General features: G+C 44.8%; 1 protein-coding gene across 1 annotated transcript in view; it reads right to left on the bottom strand.

Moving 5' to 3' along the window:
• Window positions 1–5,687: 5,687 nt before the first annotated feature.
• The window catches only part of map3k21 (mitogen-activated protein kinase kinase kinase 21), a gene marked incomplete at both ends in the record, with an annotated part of 29,933 nt that continues 15,303 nt past the window's right edge, over window positions 5,688–20,317 (bottom strand). Inside the window, 8 exons of the mRNA XM_080548807.1 lie at window positions 5,688–6,061; window positions 6,362–7,044; window positions 7,651–7,825; window positions 8,503–8,597; window positions 8,782–8,932; window positions 9,623–9,727; window positions 10,323–10,445; window positions 10,934–11,177. Coding sequence (XP_080404933.1) covers window positions 5,688–6,061; window positions 6,362–7,044; window positions 7,651–7,825; window positions 8,503–8,597; window positions 8,782–8,932; window positions 9,623–9,727; window positions 10,323–10,445; window positions 10,934–11,177 — 1,950 coding nt within the window. The remainder of the gene's footprint in view (window positions 6,062–6,361; window positions 7,045–7,650; window positions 7,826–8,502; window positions 8,598–8,781; window positions 8,933–9,622; window positions 9,728–10,322; window positions 10,446–10,933; window positions 11,178–20,317) is intronic.

Genomic DNA, 20,317 nt, shown 5'->3' on the forward strand with positions numbered 1-20,317 from the left:
TTTATTTAACCAGGCAGGGCCAATGAGAACTAACTTCTTATTTACATTGGCGGACTGGCGAATGACAAAAGCCTCTTGGGGGTGGGGGGCTGAAAAGAAATCAGGTTATATATGAAGGCCTAACTTCTATCCTAATGTGGCTATTGGAACTGTCATTTGGATTTACGTTTCAGGTAGTCTACTATACGTACGACGTACGAGTTTAGCTGCAGATCATCATTACGTTCAATCATTCTGACGTGGTTCTCAAACGTTATTAAACATCCATCCAGGGCAGCCATTGTGAAGATCTGTTGTGCTGTGCAGCCCATCGCAATATAACATAGGAACACAACCAAAAGTCCCCAAGTCTGTTAGATGAGACGAGAGTGTATAGACCAGTTGTACTGTCTCAGTGTCCCCCTAAGGGAGTCACAAAAATAGAGGTGTCTCTTGGTCGGGACAAAAGATGACAAAATGAGAAAGGGAGAGAGAGAAAAACCTCTCCCTGGGGGGACATTCATACAGGGGAGTGTGTGTGTGCAGTGTGTGTGTGTGTGTGTGTGTGTGTGTGCAGTGTGTGTGTGCCGTTGGACTAAAATTAGCTTTATTGTCTGTAACCCTCCCCTGAGAAGAGCTGTCGTTTGTGGTATTTATAGATCTCTGACATGCATGAAGCCATACAGGTTGGTTTCTGTTTCTGGCTCTGGGACCATGTCTAAGTTCCTCTCCTCTTCTCTCTGTTGTCTCTTTCTCTCCTGCAGGGGGGGGAATTACTGTAGCTCTGGATCCCTCTGCTAAACAGGAAACAACTTGATACTCTGACAACATCTAACACATCACACAGGAGCGGAAGTGTTATACACATCTATTCCTCCTTACCTCAGGGACCAGTCTGCACCAGGGGAGGCTGCTGGAGGTAGACATCGGAGGATGGGCTCATTGTAATGCATGGGATAGATTCAAACATGTGTTTGAATGATACCATTTATACCATTCCTTATTCCATCCCAGCAGCCAACCACTGCTCTGCACACAGGGACTGCTTAGTATAGTTAGCACTTTATTTCACCGTACCGTTAGTATTTAATAGATTTCTTTTTAAAATTTGTTTTTCAGATTTGATCCCTTTATCACCCAATTTGGTAGCCAATTGAACCCAACCTAGCATCCAATTATCCCCTGCCTATTGCGTAGGATCCGCCGCACGACCCCGTGGCCGGCAGTCCCAGAAGAGGCCGCCAGGCAGACTAGCTGACTGGCTCCTCGAGCCCAGCACCTGTTATTCCGGCACCCCGGGGGCGCTGTTGCGCGACGGATCCTTGTCCGGAAATACTCCTATACCGCCCTCGGGAGCGGCCGCCCAATATGCCGCTCCCCGTGTGTGTCCCAGCCATATCCGGATCTGGCGAGCTGGGATACGATCCCAGTCCCCGGTGGGCAGCATGCACTAGTGGCCAGTGCTTAGACCGCTACACCACCGCGGGGCCTTTAATAGATTTCTATGGAGTAATAATGGGTACTTGGTGGTACGTGTTTAAAATGATTTAATATAATTGCTAACTACTGTACCATGTATGAAATAATTCCTGGTCATTTCTGTGCTGAGAAATAATGTGCCATCAAATGTAAAACAAAGCCAGCAGACACTACCAGATGATGAACAAATGTGACACTGTGATGAGTGATTTAAGTCATGTGATTGATCAGTATCAAAACTAAAAAATAGAAGCTGGTCACTTTGCTTTGACAAATATCCTTGAGGAAGTCTTTATTGAGGTTGATTTATTTGTACATATTTTGACATTTCAAGAGAACCTATGAATTAAAAAAAACACATCTGAGCAATAACAGTTTATTTCTTACAAGAGTCATCTCAGACAACAATTCACATCTACTGTACAGTTCAAGAATTGTGATTCCTTCTGTTTTTCGATCAACGGTCCGTTTGATCACGGTTTACGAATAGATTCTACCTCAAACTGCATCCTTAAATATTCTCTCAATAATACATGCAGAATCATAGGATTTTGTACAAATCATGTATTTAAATGATCGTTTTCTTGGTAGACAACAGAAGTAGAGAAATAGCCCTTCAGGTGTATTTACCTTATCTGAAACATATAAAAGGGGTAAACTTCATCATCATCATCATCATCCGATACAGCAGGTAATTCATTCACGATAAAAAAAAACGTTTTAAAGAAAAACACAAATAAGAGTATATACATCATGTACTATGTAACAAATCAAACTTCTTTTTTTTTTATAAAATACATTTTTCTGTCAATTTGACTTTTACATCATTTCACAAACCAAACGGCTGGTTAAAAATACAGTATTCAAATCGGCCTCTCATCAAACACGAGTGACCTGAGCTTTGGTGAAGGTACTGAACACGGGAGATCAGACCTCGTTCACTTCTAGGGCCAAATCCTTGAGATTCCAGTGTGAATCTCTCACCGATGACAAAGCATCAGAATTACGCATGCAGATCTCAAGTTAGGATTCAGCCCTTCATATGGTACAGCTTGTGAGTGTGCACACACGGCACTCCAACAACACAAGCACTAAGTAAGCGGCCGTAGACCTCCAGTGTACCCGAGTAGGTAGAAACGGAGGTCTGAGTCTCTAACACCAGCAGAGTGATGGCTGTGCTTTATCAGCATAGCCTAACATGTTCCTCCATAGAGGTATAGAGTAGTCACCACTTTGGCCCTGATTCAAGCAATTTGAGATAAAGGCTAAAACAGCACCGCAGTTTCACTCTGAATGACAAAGACGTTGTACTTCTTGGACAGGTTGGGTTTCATCATGGCCAAAATCTAATCAGTTCTAGTCAGTTTCTATCTAATGAACAGCTTGTCATGTATGTCCATTTTTCAACTCCTCCAATACAACGTAAAACCCTCCTGAGTGAACCAGCAGTGAGTGTGGTTTACCTTTATCATCAAGGCCCAGTATTTCATAACTATTCATCTGGATCGTTCTGGACTAGTTTCTGTTATTATGAATGGACTTTATTGTCATTGCTACAGTACAGGTACCAAACAACGAAATTTAGGAAATATTATCCAGGATCAGATCTATTTGGCAGAGTTTTTGTAGTATAGGGGAAAATCAGCCAGCTCGATCTGATCCGGGATGGGGAAAAAATAATCCTGATCTTTCTGATCCAGATGAAATACTGCGCCCGAGTGATTGAAAAATTCACAGTTCAACACACAGAACAGTTGGAACAGTAGTCAGGCACCAGGTGGTCTCTAGGGACTGGCCTTCATAGACATTGAAGAGCACTACATAAGCACTGCAACAGCAGCTCTTGCTTTTGATTAGACTAGTCAAACTGTACGTACGGATAAAATGTGGTTGTTACAGTATGACAAATTGTAGCGCGAGTACATTTATAAAAAATAAAATAAAAAAACATTAAAAAAACAAAACATTCTTTCTCTGAAGGTTCACCTGCCAGCCTGCGCTATGTTCTTAGTGAACACACATCTTTAACAGAGCAAGAACTTTGAGGGATTCTGAGCAGGTATATGGATTGAAACCAAATCTGCCGACAACCATTCTTAAATACTGATAGATGAAACTAAAAACCTAAAATCTAAAGCCTATGTTTTAATTACAAGGGTACTGAAAAGTTGGGATTCTGCGGTCTTAACGAAAAAAAACACTGATACTGTAAAAACATAAATCCATAAATATACTGTATCTTTTTCCTCTTCATATTTTGTACCATTTCCCAAATCCCACATTATGGCATTCTCTGTGTTACAACCCCATTCTCTGTGTTACAAACTAACATTCTCTGTGTTACAAACCCATTCTCTGTGTTACAAACCCATTCTCTGTGTTACAAACTAACATTCTCTGTTACAAACACATTCTCTGTGTTACAAACTAACAAGGACATCAATACATCAAATGCATGATGAGTGATTTGATCTCAAAGGCAGTGTTTCATAAAGCAGTCGTCTGATAAACTCACCTAACCCCAACCCTAAGGCCCAACCCTGACACTGGCTAAAGCCTAACCCTGACTAAAGCCTGACCCTGACTAAAGCCTGACCCTGACCAAGGCCTGACCCTGACCCTGACCAAGGCGTACCGTACATCAGAAGAGTCAAAGACGGAGAGAAAGTGCTCTTGATTAAAACAAAACAACAAAAACAGAGATGTCGACTGTTAGGTCAACTTTCAGCATTCTCTGTAAACAGTACTGTTGGTAAACAAGACAGACAGAATGATAGAAGAAAAACATCTGACAGGGACAGTTTTTCAACAATTCTCAAGTTCTGATGACTTGGCATGCATTTCCAAATCTAAGATATTCAAGGAGACTTTAAATGAATTTCCATCAATCCTCAGAATTACTGACATCTGGTTACATATATTGTATCTGTGGTCATAATCTAGAGATACCAGGAAATATACTCCAGAATAACACAAAATACACAAATTTATATTTGTAGTGTTTTATACCAGCAGAGAGTGACTGCTAGTCATTCCATAGTGGTATTGGTCCAGTCACTGGTAAGGGCTTGACTAGTACTTTAGTGTTGATTTTAGGAATTGATAAGGGTTGACTAGTCTTTTAGTGTTAAAAAGTAAAAGTACAATACTGACTGGTCTTATAGTGGTATTGGTCCAGTCACTGGTAAAAGTTACCTCGTCGTAGTGGTGGTAGTAGATGTCACTAAGGACTGACTAGTCTTCAAGTGTTGACACGAGGAGTTGATAACGATTGACTCGTTTTTTTTAGTCAACCTTTATTTAATTAGTCAACTAGTCTTCCAGTGGTGACAGTGGCAGTTGATAAGGCTTGTCTCAGTGTATAGGAGCTCCAGTGTTGGTCGTATCCTCTGTTCCTCTATACAGTACCTGTCCAGTAGAGCTAACCTGGACCTCCCTAGGGCAGTGGTTCTCAAACCTCTCCTCGGGGACCCCCAGCCGCTCCACATAATCGATCTGTTCCACCACCAGCACACCTGATTCAACTAATCGAGTACAAATCATAATTGGTGATGGTGGTGGTGGGGGAACAGATCAAACACGGGGAGCGGCCGGGGGTCCCCGAGGAGAGGTTTAAGAACCACTGCCCTAGAGGAAACCAAACATATCAGCTCACAGACATTCAATATGATCTCGTGCATAAACCTGCCCCCAAAATGAACACTGTGGTATCTGTCATAGCAACAATCAAAAAAGTATACATGCAATACAAAATAATCAACTGCATCAAATCAAAAAACGGATACAAATAGTATTTGCAGTCATAAGCGAAGAACCAGTTTTGTTTGACTCTTTAAGGAATGCATGTTTTGTAACTTGAGGTCAAGACTGGAACCAGTGTGCATTGCTTAACAACGATGACGTTCTGTCAAAACAAAAAATAATGGAATGTATTCCTTCAAAATTAAATTACCTAGCAACATATACAAATATAAATAAAAAAAGCACAAGTGTAATAACTTCAGCAGCGGTAGGGCCATGAACAGCATACAATAAAAAATAATAATAATTAAAAAAAGAAAAGAAATAGGAGGGCAGTGTTAGAGCCCTGGAATGTCAGATACAAGAGTTGCTGAGAACTCTGAATGTTCAGATCGCATTCTAGAATAACAACCCATATTCTAGAACTCTAGAATAACAACCCTATTCTAGAAGTCTAGAATAAGAGATGGCAGCTTTATTCTAAGATTCTAGGACAAGAACCCCTTCTCCAGTTCGAAGACAGAGGGTCTGGAGGGGGCGCTCTGGATGCGACAGAGGGGCACGGTGCAGTCTCGTTTCTGACCCTCTGTGTCCATGTCCAGCAGAGAACAGCCGCCCACCTTGACCTCCGAGGCCAGCACAATGTTGAGGCTACGGGCGCTCTTCTCTCCAGAGTAGTGGCCCAGGGAGTAGCTCTTGTTCCTGCCCCGTAGCAGGCCCCAGGAGTGGGGTTTCCCCCGGAGGGAGAGGGGCCTGGGTCTGGGGGCCGCCGGTTCTGAGGGAGAGTCCTTGTCCTGCTTCTTCTTGTTGGGGGACGTGGCCGTGGGTGAAGGGGTGGAGGGAGAGTTGGATGTACCGTTAGCTGGGGAGAAGGAGAGAGAGAGAGAGAGAGAGAGAGAGAGAGAGAGAGAGAAAGAGAAAGAGAGATAGAGAGAGAGAGGAAGAGAGAGAGATAAATAGAGACAGAGAGAGATAGAGAGAGAGATAAGAGAGAGAGAGAGAGAGAGAGAGAGAGAGAGAGAGAGAGAGAGAGAGAGAGAGAGAGAGAGAGAGAGAGAGAGAGAGACAGAGATTACTAACCCATCCTGCTGTTCAGTGACAACTGAATGGCCAATTATTAAACATCTCTGACACACAGTACGTTATTGTAACTGTTACTCACTGTTGCTGCAGGGGGCAGACTTCTTCCTCCTGAGGCGAGAGCCTGCGCTGTGATCTGCAGCTGGAGGCTGGGGCTGGGGCTGAGGCTGGGGCTGAGGCTGGGGCTGGGTCTGGGCCTGGACCCGGGTGTCAGCCCTGGCTGCAGTCCTGCTGCCCTGTGCCTCCGAGAGAGACCCCTCGCTGCTGCTGCAGAGCTGGGGGGCGCTGGGGGGCTCTGGCAGGCTGACCGGAGGAGCCCCCTCCTTGACAGGACTACGCTCCGGCGGCCCCTCCGAATCCGACTGCACCAGACACTTGGTAGAGTGACACTCCGATATGGACGACATGGAGATGAGGTTGACCCCGGGGGTCTGGCCGTGGCCTAGCGTCGACGACTCTTCCTTCTGGGCGGTACCAGGGCGCCCGCAGGGGGGGCTGGTGCTGCGGCGGAAGCGCGTGGCGCGCTGGAACAGGCCCTCTCTCTTCTTCTTCTCCTTCTCCTCGCGGGGCAGGGGCTCGAGGGGGGGGTCGTCGCCGGGGGAGGAGGGCGGCGGGGGGGACCGGAGGGCCTCGCGCAGGTCGAAGCCCAGCCCGATGGAGGCCAGGAGGGAACCGCAGCCGTAGAGGACGCCGTCCGTCCGGCGCCTCGTCGACGCCCTCTTCAGGCTGTTGGTGGGAGTGACCTGGGGGGTGGTGCTGGTCGAGCTGGGGGGAGAGAGATGAATCGAAGGATGAATCGGATCAGATTTTGGATTCTTTTCGTTCTTGTTATTTCAAGTGAATTTTTTACACACAATGTTGGGGTCACACCACACTTTACAAATAGGAGGGATAAAAGAACACTACTATCCATTTACATTTTTGACATTTGGCAGACGCACTTATTCCAAAACGACTTGCAATCGATACATTTGACTACGCAAGTGAATCATCAATCCACCAGTCGTAGCCAGAAGAGTAATCTAGCTCAGGCCAGGGGCCATTGGCAGTCGTCGGGATAGAAGAAGAAGGAAAGATATGTATATATATGTTACGGTACATGTGGGAAAACTAGGGTTAGGGTTAGGGTTAGGTGCTAGGGTGACTTGGTACATGCTGGCATGTCTAACCCTAACCCTAACCTTAATCCTAACCCTAACCCTAACCCTAACCTTAACCGTAGCACCCTAGCACCTAATCCTAGTTTTCCCACATGTACCGTAACATATATATATATATATATATATATATATATATATATATATATATATATTTTTTTTAACTATCCCAATCCTACCTGGTTGAGGAGAGGTTTAGGGTTAGGGTTCCTACCTGGTTGAGGAGGGGTCTTCCAGACCTTCCCCAGACGAGCCTCCTCCTCCCTCTCCCTGCTGCTGCTCGTCCTTCCAGAGAGGTAGATCTATGTACACCTGGTTGGGGAACTTGAGTTGCTTTGGTTTGGTGGTGGAGTCTGCCCCGTCCGGAGAGGACAGCTCATCTTTATTGGCTAAACAGGAAGGAACAAGGAGACGCCACATGATCAACTATTGATTGATTGATTGATTGATTTTCATTGGGTAAAAAGTACAGACAGTACATCCCAGAGGATAGCAGGTAAAAGCGTAACTGAAACACTTGTTTCCAACGCGGTCCTCGTTGGTAGACAAAGAGCAACAAAGACAAGAACGTACAAAAACAATACATCAAGAAACATACAACTATACACTTAAGAATCAGCAAATCGTTGAACTAATAGTCAATATTAAGCTAAAGAAGATAGCTTGATGTTCTTTTTTCATCTGATTATATTAATGACAAATTAAAGTGATTAATTCTCCCTTTTCCTTCTAGGCTGTGAAATATGTACACGTATGAAAGGCAGAAGATACTAGCCATCATAAATGGACTGACTTATACAGCGCCGTATTCAAATCGCTTTACAATGGCCTCTCATTCACACACACATTCACACACAAATGGAGGCAAGCTACCCTGCAAGGCGCCGGCCCGCTCATTGGGAGCAATTTGGGGATCAGTGTCTTGCCCAAGGACACTTCGACATGTGGCCAGTCGGGGTTCAAACCGCCAATCTGCCGACCTTGCGATCATCAGACCCTGGCTCTACCTCCTGCGCCGCATCCGCCCCATCATAGTATCCCCCCCCCCCCCCCCGCCCCGCCTCACCTTGCTCAGCGAACAGTGCAGCCAGAGGAACAGACTTCTGGCTCTTGTCCAGACTGGTGGACCAGGGGTTACTGCCGTCAGACAGAGGACGCACTCTGATGGGACAAGACAGATTAGTCACATACTGTAACACACACACCCACGTCCACATAGACACCCGCACACACGCACACACCGACACACACAGACACACACCGACACACCGATACACTGACACACCGACACATAGACAGACACAGACACACACACACACACACACACACACACACACACACACACCTCTCCGCACAGTTCCCCCTCTCCTTGGTCTGGACTGAGCTGGGGCCCCAGGTCCTGCCCTTCTTCTTGATGCCCTTCTTCACGTCGTCAAACTCCTCCGGCCTGTAGATGGTGCTGCGGCCCCACGTCCTGTTGCTCTCGTCCAGAGTCACTACGACCAAGGAAGGAGGAGGAGGATATGACATCAGTCTGAAACAGATCCCGTCTACTCTGGCCCTAGTGAAAAGCCCTCCCAGGTTATTAGTCTTCAACCAGCCGGAGGAGGGGGGGGAGGAGGGGGTGATTAGAGAAGACAGCCGTCACCAAAATTATTATAATAATAAGCGGTTTTTACTCCAAAATCTGATTAGAGAAAGATCAAACAAACCCACGACATTTGAGTCTGAAGAGCACTTTGGGTTGTCGGAAAGAAAACAAAAAAAGAGGATTTGGACAGTAATTAATGAAGGTGAAACGTTAAGGGGAGCAGCCCAACGTACTCTTCATATCAAAGCAAACCTTGAAACATTTAGTGAAAATTATTAGTAAAAAACACCCTGTCACACCGTGATAATCCAGTAACCATAAACTTGAGTTAATCTTCTCAAACCAGTGACGATGCTACGGTGAAGTTGTCTTTAGCCAGCGAAAGGTAGCGCAAAAAACCCGCTGCGTTAGAAAACCCTCGCTGTGGGGGAATCAACATTAGCCCACGAGCACACAGCAGAACCCTAGAAATCCCGTTAGCCAATGAACACACGGTAGAACCCAGAGCGTTGGGTGGGGGGGATCATGTTAGCCAATGAGCACACGGCGGCAGACAGAGTGGCCAGCCTTTCCCCAGCCTGCCACAGTAGCTTGCCTTTCTTCCTAACCCCGGCCGAGGGCAGGTACTCGTTGGTGATATCCACATCCTGGTGGTACACATACATACTGTCCCTTCTGATGCTGGCAATACAGGAGCTCACTGGGGGGGGGAGAGAACATGCATGCAGAAACCACAAAGCTTGCCCGGTCAGAATAGCTCGGCCCTACATGATGAAGCAAGCATATGAAAAAGTCACATAATACCAACATAATGGACAAATTAACCTGTGACACAAAGCGAACTATTGAGGACATAAGTAAGAATGCGATACCCATGATGACCTGTCTGTTCTTTGTTCATGTAACATAATCAAATGAAAATAAAGTCTAAAAAAAAGAAAGAAAGTCACATAATACATAGGAACCTGAGGAGTTGTGGTGTGTGTGTGTGGGGGGGGGGGCGGGTATGGTGTATGATAAGTGATCCTCAGTCCTGGTTCTGAAGAGCCGTAGCGCTACAGAAGAGTTGTCCCCTCCTGAGACACACCTAGTTCAGCCAGCCAAGCTTCTGAAGATGAGCTGTGACGGCGCCGGGGCTGGGACTAGAACCACAGGGCTGGGACTAGAACCACAGGGCTGGGACTAGAACCACAGGGCTGGGACTAGAACCACAGGGCTATAGACTAGAACCAGGACCAGGACTGAGCATGGCCAGTGTAGATGGTGTGGGTGGTCTAGGTAGGAGAGGCACTCACGCTGTATGGCTCTGAGGCGGGGGATGAGGGTGGGGCTACTGGGGGGGCTGGAGCTGGTGCTGTTCAGGCTCCGCCTCTTGTCCATGACGGGCGACGCCTGCACCGTGATCTTGTGCTGGAAGTCTAGAACACAGGAGAGGACAAGATTCTTAAGACTGTGAACACTCGTAGAATGACAGATAGGGAGGGAGGTACGCAAACAAAGGCAGACAGTGAGACAGAGTAGATGGAGATAGAGTTGGGCTGTTATACGGTTATACCGTATTTTAGTTGTTTTTTTTCAATACCGGGTTTAAAAAATTCGATATTGCCCAACCCTAGATGGAGACCAATAGAACAGAGACAGACAGACAACCAACAAGACTGAGAGCTAGTCAGGCAGTCAGCCAGGCAGCAGGAAAACCACCAGCCAGAAAGCTGGACAGAGGGGCAGGCAGGCAGGCAGGCAGACAGACAACCACCTAAGGACACCCACTTAAGACAGACAGATAGACAGACAGGATTATTAAATCCTCACCAAAGTGAGGGCAGACTAACTGCCAGCCAGCCAGCCAGCCAACCAGCCAGCCACATGTACATGCATGCATGCAGACAGACAGACAGACACTGACCTGAGGGTAGACTGATGCGGTTGCCGTCCTTCAGTTTGAGGCGGGAGCGTTTGAACTTGCCCTTCCTCTTCTTGACGTTGGGCTTGACGTCCTTGTTGAGGTGGAAGATGAGGATGTTGAGCTCCCTCTCCAGCACGTTGATCTCCCTCTCCGCCAGCTGCTGCTCCCTGCGCTTCAACAGCTCCTCGTGAGACTTCTGCTGCAGCACGGCACGCGTCAGCTCCTCCTCACGAGAACACAACTCCTAGAGCCATACAGACAGACAGACAGACAGACAGACATCAGGGTCCGATTACCGTATTTTCCGCACTATAAGGCGCACTTAAAAGCCTTTAATTTTCAAAAAAAACGACAGTGCGCCTTATAATCCGGAGCGCCTTATATATGGATCAATTGGTTAATTGGTTGATCCATACTGGTTGTACACGGCGCTCAAGGCGCTCTGTCAAAATGTTTCAGTACGACTGGTAAACTACAAAGCCGCACCGTTTGCAGCATTACGGTAATCAGTAAACACCGGTACTGATGTGCTTACTCACAGTCCCACACCACAAGACCCCAAGTAAAGAAGACTAAACAGAGTTTCCGAGGGAACAAAGCGAGATGGCCACAGTTAGACACAGTTAGAGGACAAACTCCAACAGTGGGTTGTTGAACAGAGAGCAGCAAGTAGAAGCGTCTCTACAGTCACTATTCAAGGCAACAGCGCTAGCACGGGACATGAACATTGATGAATTTCGAGGCGGTCCTTCTTGGTGCTTTCAACTTGAAGTTTTAAAGTACCCACTCGATATAATAAACAACAGTTTAACGATCACTAAACACTTATAATTTGTGTATTGGATTCATTATTCTCGTTTGCCGGAGGCTACCGGTAAGGGAGGGCTGACTTTTAGCTCGTGTTCAAAAGCAAGAACTGTGTGTTCATCTAGTTATGTGTAGTTATGTGTTTTTAGCATGTCGATGTTCTCCCAGTATGTTGTCATGTTATTAAAATACAGTTGAGACCTTCGTAGCGATGTGTTTTGTTCAGCAGCGTTCGTAGCTGTGGTTGCGTTCAGAGTCACTTTTCTCCCATTCAGTGTTTGAGGTGAACCAACATTCAAATACGCCTGTCGTGTTCAATCTTTCTCTGATTTGAATGTATGCCACATCATTTGAAAGCTTACAATCTGTAGTTTAAGCATGTGTAAAAACTAATAAATTACGTTGCACATTTCACCAGGAACTGTCACATATTGGTTGTTGGTTATAATTGTATAGCCTATTGGTTGTTTTCTGGTGTTGTTTTATTGTTTTGCTCTGTTTGTAGTCTACTTGATGTATTTTTATCAGCTGTTAAATCACCACAGCGGTTAATCCACTAATAGAGATAATAGCAGATTGAAAATGCTTGTAGCCACTCTAGCTCGTGGTCGCAGCTATTGCGAATTGCTATTCACGCGAGTCAGCTGTGAATCACCGCAGGTCCTTGACGCTTGTTGCAAAAAATGGATGACGAACGGCTGATACTTGAGGTGGAAAAACATATATTTTTTAGAGATGCTCCGATCAGGGTTTTGGGTGCCGATCACCGATCACCGATCACAGCGTCGAAAATGGCAATTGACATTTATTGTGTAGCATTATTTATGAATGCTACACAATGACGTGAATCTCACGTCAAACGTCATCAAAATGCAGAAAACCGTCGTATTTTCAATTACGTGCAAATCGGAAATTGAGCGCTATATGCGACCTGCCTGCTTAGACCGCAGTCGAAATGACACATATCTGATATCCTATCTGATTGAGGCCGGCATGAGAATGAGGCCTGAATCGGATCTGAGAATATCAGATTCAATGTGTTTTTTTTACTGCTTACACCTACATGTTACATATCAGATCTGTGCCACATGTGAGCAAAAAAAATCGGATTTGTGTCACTTCAATCTGCGGTGTAAATGAGTTACAGGGACAGAACAGACAGACAGACAGACAGAGAGGTGTGCCAGCCAGCTCCTCCTCACACAACCGTAAGCAGTGACTGGACCAGAGGTAACCCTTCCCTCCCCCCAGCTCTGTCAGCCTGTGTGTAACACTGGTAGTAAAACAGCCCATTAGCTGCAGGCTACACAGTCAGCCAGCCAGCCGGCCATCCATCCATCTCTCTCTCTCTCTCTCTCTCTTTCCCAGACCTGGAGCTGAGCTTCCTGTGGCCTCTGCCCTGCCCTGCCCTGCCCGCAGGGGAACAATAGCAGCCTGGTCCATTGTCCTGGGAGGCCTCAGGCCTCACACTGCGGTCTCCACAGTTTTCCCAAGCTAGCGCACTCAGGCCATAAATCTGAAGCCTTTATGGGGCTTTTAGAGAAAGTCGGTGTGTGTGTGTGTGTGTGTGTCTGGGTAAGAGACTTAAACACAATGTACTAACTAACTAACTCAATTGTAGTTCAATCCATAGACACAACGGATTGTAAAAACCAGCTGATCCATTGTGCATCTAGCACCTGTTCTAGGAAAGGCAGCTTTAGGATTTACTCTACCTCATAGTTAGATTTCCTTTTTTTATTCCCCTCAACAAACTGAATAAGCCTTGATGAATGATTTGCACAAAAGCAGCTTTCAAGACCCACTGAAGCAGCAACCCAAAGTTATTTCTGTGTGGTTAGAAAACACTGTCGCTACGTCACTTTTACAATCATGCGAGTGTTGAAAAAAAACAACAACAACTGAAAAGCTATAGCCTAGGACTTGACTCAAAGATTAACGTTTTAGAACAAGGAAGTATAGCAGTTCCCTTTCCTGACGAGGCGAGGTGTATCTACTGGTACTGTTACCTGGGTTCATAGGCAATATACACCATTTACATTAACATTTTTGCCATTCAGCAGACACCTTATTCCAAAGCGACTTACAATTGATACATTTGACTAAGCAAGTGAACCATCAATTCACCAGCCGTAGCAAGAAGAGTAATCTAGCTCAGGCCAGGGGCCATTGGCAGTCGTTTTTAGACACAGGAGAAACAGTACAAGGGGGGAGGTAGAAATCTTGGGAGACACAGTATAGGGGGAAGCAGGTGTCTCAGGAGGCACAGTGCTGGGGGGGGGGGTTCTGCCCAAAGAATGTAAGAGACACGCTGTCACCTTGACGACGACACTATGTAAACATTTCAGAGCAAATTAAAGTAATATTTACCAATGACAGAGTCACTGATCACCAATGACATTGTTGTTCAAAACGAAAGCAATATTTTTAGCACATTTTGACATGAATAAACACAATATTTGGGTTCAATAATGCACTCCGGCACCACCGTGTTCAAACATGCTGTATACATAACAACAATAATCTAAACTAACTACATTTGGAGTTAGTTTAGATTACTTAATACGTTCGGAGTGAGGCCTGTTCATTTAATCTTCAGTGTGTTGTTGGTAGTATTTTTTGTGGCCAGATTGCCCGAAGCCCTGGGACCTAGTTTCTGTTGAAAGCTCTATAGTCCGTCTGAAGCCAACTGCTGTCAATCACTAGTGGGAGGGCCTGAAACTATTCTGCAAGGTATTCAAGTCCCGACTCACCTTTGACTACAACTGAATACGTTTGGAGTGAAACCAGGGCAAACCTGTCGTTACCTGATGGGAGGGGTTGCAACCCTGCTAAGTCACCAGCCACACAATCTGCTACGAATTACTATCCTGACTGACAGAAGAGAGCGACAGCCTCCTGACACAAAGACGAAGGAAGTCAATCTATGAGTCCACCGAGGACGCTCTCAATCTTGTATTGCCCACAAACCCTTTTTCTCTATACCGGCAAATATCCCTATGCGCTTTCTCCCCCTTCCTGTTATGTCATCCCTCAGGAGGACACAGGCACTCCTCCTCCCCTTGCAATCCTTCTAAGCTAATCTACCGACCGTGCTCGACTGACCGCGACCACAGTCGGAGAAGCTTCACTCGCCTGGAGTACTTGATTGTCTCTCCTCCTTCGACCTTACCCTGTCCCACTCTCCTCCAACTCATAAGACAGGCAATCGGGTCGACCTCGTCTTCACCAGATCCTCCCATACCTCCAACCTTACTGTTACCCCTCTTCCAGTTTCTGATCATCATTTTGCATCCTTCTCCCTCCCCCTCCCTGAAGACCCATCTCTTCAGGCTACATCCTAACTGTCCCTTCTAAAGACCTCTTCATCCCCACTACCCCCCTGTAAATATTCTCTACTGTAAATAAATGAATAAAAAAGTAATAAAAAGCTAGCACTGTGACTAGGGCTGCAACTAACGATTATTTTGATAATCGATTAATCTGCCGATTATTTTCCCGATTACCGTATTTTCCGGACTATAAGTCGCACCCGAGTATAAGTCGCAGCAGGCCAAAAATGGGCCATGAAGAGGAAAAAACCACATATAAGTCGCACTGGACTATAAGTCGCATGGTTCAAGGGAACGGGCTTGGCGGAATCAGCGGGGAAAGAAGACCCTGTTGAGCTTGACTCTAGTCTGGCACTGTGAAGAGACATGAGAGGATTTGTAAGCCCAGGAAGGACATAATTCACGTTGAAACTTCTTCTGAAAGGTTAAGGAATACTTGTATTATCGAGTGTAAAGTCCGCTAGCTAGCGCGGGGCTAACAACATGGCGTCGCGGAGGAAAAATGAAACTTTGAACAGCCTCTAAAAGGTAATAAATGACTTTAATATCGTTTCTAACGTCCATAACATTGTGTATAAGGTCCATAACATCATGTTTAATGTCCACATTGTCGTGTTTAATGTCCACATTGTCGAGTATAATGGCTATTCTATCGTGTATGAAGCGCTACCGGAAGTAGCAAAATGCTACTCGCGGGTACAACATTGCAACGTTAAACAGCCTCTGGAAGGAATAAATGACTTTAATATCGTTTCTAACGTCCATAACATTGTGTATAAGGTCCATAACATCATGTTTAATGTCCACATTGTCGTGTTTAATGTCCACATTGTCGAGTATAATGGCTATTCTATCGCGTATGAAGCGCTACCGGAAGTAGCAAAATGCTACTCGCGGGTACAACATTGCAACGTTAAACAGCCTCTGGAAGGAATAAATGACTTTAATATCGTTTCTAACGTCCATAACATTGTGTATAAGGTCCATAACATCATGTTTAATGTCCACATTGTCGTGTTTAATGTCCACATTGTCGAGTATAATGGCTATTCTATCGCGTATGAAGCGCTACCGGAAGTAGCAAAATGCTACTCGCGGGTACAACATTGCAACGTTAAACAGCCTCTGGAAGGAATAAATGACTTTAATATCGTTTCTAACGTCCATAACATTGTGTATAAGGTCCATAACATCATGTTTAATGTCCACATTGTCGTGTTTAATGTCCACATTGTCAAGTATAATGGCTATTCTATCGTGTATGAGGCGCTAGCGGAAGTTACTCCTTGGTTCATGTCAGTCAGAGATTACCGTATGTCAGTTCATGTCAGTCAGAGATTATGAATTATTGATATATAAGTCGCACCTGACTATAAGTCGCAGGACCAGCCAAAGTATGAAAAAAACCGCGACTTATAGTCCGGAAAATACGGTAATCGGATACAAAAAAAAGCGAAAAAAAAAGATTTATTTTGCACATTTTATTTTATGTTTTCTAAATCAGCCAGGCCTATACATATACATGTGCAAAATGAACAAGTATTAATAAAAAATAATAAATAATATAAATAAAAAAGGCTTTGCGACATCAAATAGGTTTAACAACAGGCCATGGACTATGGCGGTAGATTGTTTCAATAAAGTAGTTGAACTCTAGCTCAATACATGCATTGTTTTAGGTAATAACTTTGCTTAATGTAAAGGTCAGTAACCCAAAGTGCAATATAGGCTACAGACAAGACACTAATGTTTTTATATAACAGATATGCTCCAAAACAATGCAATGTGTCCTCTCACTCCATACAATAGGCTAGGCTACAGTCAGTGCCTCACTCTAACTCACGGGTAGCTTGGTAGGCTACCACTAGCTAGCCTTTAGCTTATCACCTCTGCTCTACCACTGACGTTAGCCAGCTAGCTAAATACACTTGTCATGCCATATTGAATTCATGAATGCGAGCAAACACTCACTGGCTATCGCATTACATTACAGTCCTTTAGCTGACGCTTCGCCAGAACTCACACAAACGCATTTGCATGGAGAGCAGGAGACCATGGAAGGGCTGAGCCCAGCAGGACTTATATAATAAAACAATAGGAAGTTAGCTGTAACCCTCCTCTATAGAAACATAGTTAGTGCTCTGGTTCTCAGCACAGCTACGCAGACTACAGCTGGACGAGCAGCGTAGTGACAGTCAGCTAGCGGCAGCAGCGAGCTAACCCTGCTAGCTAACTCACTAGCATGTCCTGACAGCAGACAGCAGACAGCTTCACTCTCAAGGCTTTTGAGTAGCATGATTTAAATGTAGCCGCCACGCCGGTGTAGGTACCGGATTTTCCCACTTTTCCGGTTCCGGTCATAGGTTCTGCCCTTTCCGGCCATAGGTAGCGCTATGATTCGCTATGATTCGCGATGCCTACACCGGCCGCAAGACAGCGTGGCGTGCGTCAACAGGAAGTAGGTTTGTTATGGAAACAAAACCCGGGAAAAAAAGAAAAAAAAAAAACGACGAATCGATAATGGCATTCGTCGCCAACGAATTTCATTATCGATTTTTATCGATTTCAACGATTCGTTGTTGCAGCCCTAACTGTGACTGCAGATGACCCCTGGTCCTAGCATAGATTTCTTTTTTATTTCTTTTCTTTTTTTCATCTTACGATGACTGATGGATAGATGACAGTGACACACTTACTTAGACAAATGTATTTGTTGTAAGTGGCTTTGGATAAAGGCATCTGTTAAATGTCTGAAATGTAAATGTAAATAATCTATCATCTAATGATGGAATATAGGGTTAGGGACCTCAGAGAAACACAGCCAGTCTGAGAAACGCAGAGAAAGAGCGTAGGTAGTCTACAGTGTATAACAAACAATCCACTATCTTTAGCAATGGATTATATAGTATACACTCATTCTGGATGGGGAGAAGTGTGTGAACAGCAGATGCTCACTATCCATTTAGACATAACACAATGAAAGCAACTATACATGAAGTTACAACAAGAATCGACAAGATTCCCTTGAAGACAACACAGCAGGTTTTGCATAGAGCAGTTTACCAAACTTGCTGCTTAGCAATTCTGCTGAATCTGCAGGAAAGAAACAATTCTCTCCACAGCGATTACCAAACTCGTTGAACATAACGAGTTGTGACTGGGGCTGGAAGCAGCTTATGGTCTTAACCGTAGGAAATACCTAAATCTGCTCACGGCTAATAGCTTGCTTTGTTAAACACACGATTAGCTCGCCTAGAGAAGGGTAACCAATTAAAAACCAAAGCTGATCAAAGCAGTCCTATTACTACATGCTTGTTGCACCATTACCTCCCGCTTTGATAATCTACTCCATGGGAACGCTGAAACACACAGGAGAACATAAGGACAGGTTATTGTAGCTACACGTTTACAGACTTATCTACTTTAAGTGATTTAAAGGACATAAGAAGGATGTACTCTCTGTGTCCTGTGTCCAATGTCTCTCTGTGTCCTGAGTGCTGACGTCAACAGAATGTGTGTGTGTGTGTGTGTGTGTGTGTGTATGTGTGTGTGTGTGTGTGTGTGTGTGTGTTTCCCTTCCAGTGCCTACCTGTGTGTGTGTGTGCGTGTGTCCTGAGTGCTGACGTCAACAGAGTGTGTGTGTGTGTGTATGTGTGTTTCCCCTCCTGTGCCTACCTCTGTGTGTGTGTGTGTGCGTGTGTGTGTGTGTGTGTGTGTGTGTGTGTGTCAGGGTTTCCGTTAGAAAAATGTGGTGCCGGTCAACGTGTCCGGGAAGATTTCAATGTGTCGGACAAACGGGAGAAATTCCGGTCATCATATTGGAATATAATATAGGTGTTTGTCGCGGTGATTAGCTGTTGTGTAGCCTATATAGGCCTATGCCATTTAATGTCTATTTAAATTCTCATCCGATACGATTAGATCGCGAACTATATTATAGGCTTTCATGATTCGCATGCGCTACTATGGCATATGTCCAGGGCTGCACGCGCGCCACACTGGGCAGCCTAATCACCGTTGCTACTTTGAATTACGACTGTAGGCTACTTTAAGATGTTTATTTCAATTGCATTAATGGGATTTGAGTATGTAATTGGTCATTTTAAGTATGCCTAGTTTAGCTTTTGATGGCTATTTGAACGGACTGCATCGATCGATCAATGAACGGACTCCACATTACGTTAACTGAAGTGTGTTAAATAGTTTCACGACAGTAATGTAAGTTTTTTATATTCTCTTTCCAGTTTTACCCTTTTTATCAATAAAACAACGTCAATTCTATAACCACGTCTCGCTGATTGGGAAGGCATTAAGTCTAGCTGCCTGTCAAATCATACTTACTCGGACTCGGGAGTATGAGAATGAGGAGGATGTATCGGGGGGATACACACCCGTGGACTATTTCAACTTAGTGGCACAAATTAAACTCTAACACTATAGATAGACTAAATTGAACTAAAATGATGGACACCGACTGAATAACTGAGTGGGGGGAAGACAGGTCTCAAATGTGGAACAATTATAACATTTAATACATAAAGATAAAACATACACAAATATATAACATTGATATCCCTAAACTCAAATGTAGTGTGTGGTATTGTCAACCTAATCTAATCAATCCTAATCTAATGGTACCAGTAGCCCAGGTTGTCGATAGTAGCGCACTACTCCCGTAGTACTTCTCCCGACTCAGGGCTGGAACGGGCACGGCAGGCTCAATCAATGAACGGGGTTGAGATGGCCGCTAGCGTCCTTTACTAGCCGCATCTCACGGCCCTCGGTGGTCATTCACTGTGCTCTAGCACAGAGGTTCCCAAAGTGGGTGCCGACAAATCTGCTCGTAAACATTTTTTAAATTTTTTTAAAAATAAGCATATAAAATTATAATAATAATACATGAATAAACGTTTGTTTATTACATGTGCAATGGAGTTCATAAGCAAATAAAAGATATATTTCTCAGATTTGAAAGATATTAATTTACTAACTAGGCCTACTAGTTACTAACTAACTACTCCTCACTGAAGTCTTGGACCAAGCGGTGAAAATGGTTAATTATGTAAAATCACGCCCGCTGAAGTCACGGCTGTTCAGCACATTGTGCAATGAGATGGGGTCCGAGCATGAGGGGCTCTTATTACACACAGAGGTCCGCTGGCTGTCGCGGGGCAAGGTGTTATCCCGTGTCTATGAGCTCCGAGATGAACTGATAACTTTTGTCAGTGAGCACGACTTGCCATAC

The sequence above is a fragment of the Nansenia antarctica genome (genome assembly GCF_963989245.1).
Source record: "Nansenia antarctica genome assembly, chromosome: 19".
Classification (NCBI taxonomy): Eukaryota; Metazoa; Chordata; class Actinopteri; order Argentiniformes; family Microstomatidae; genus Nansenia; species Nansenia antarctica.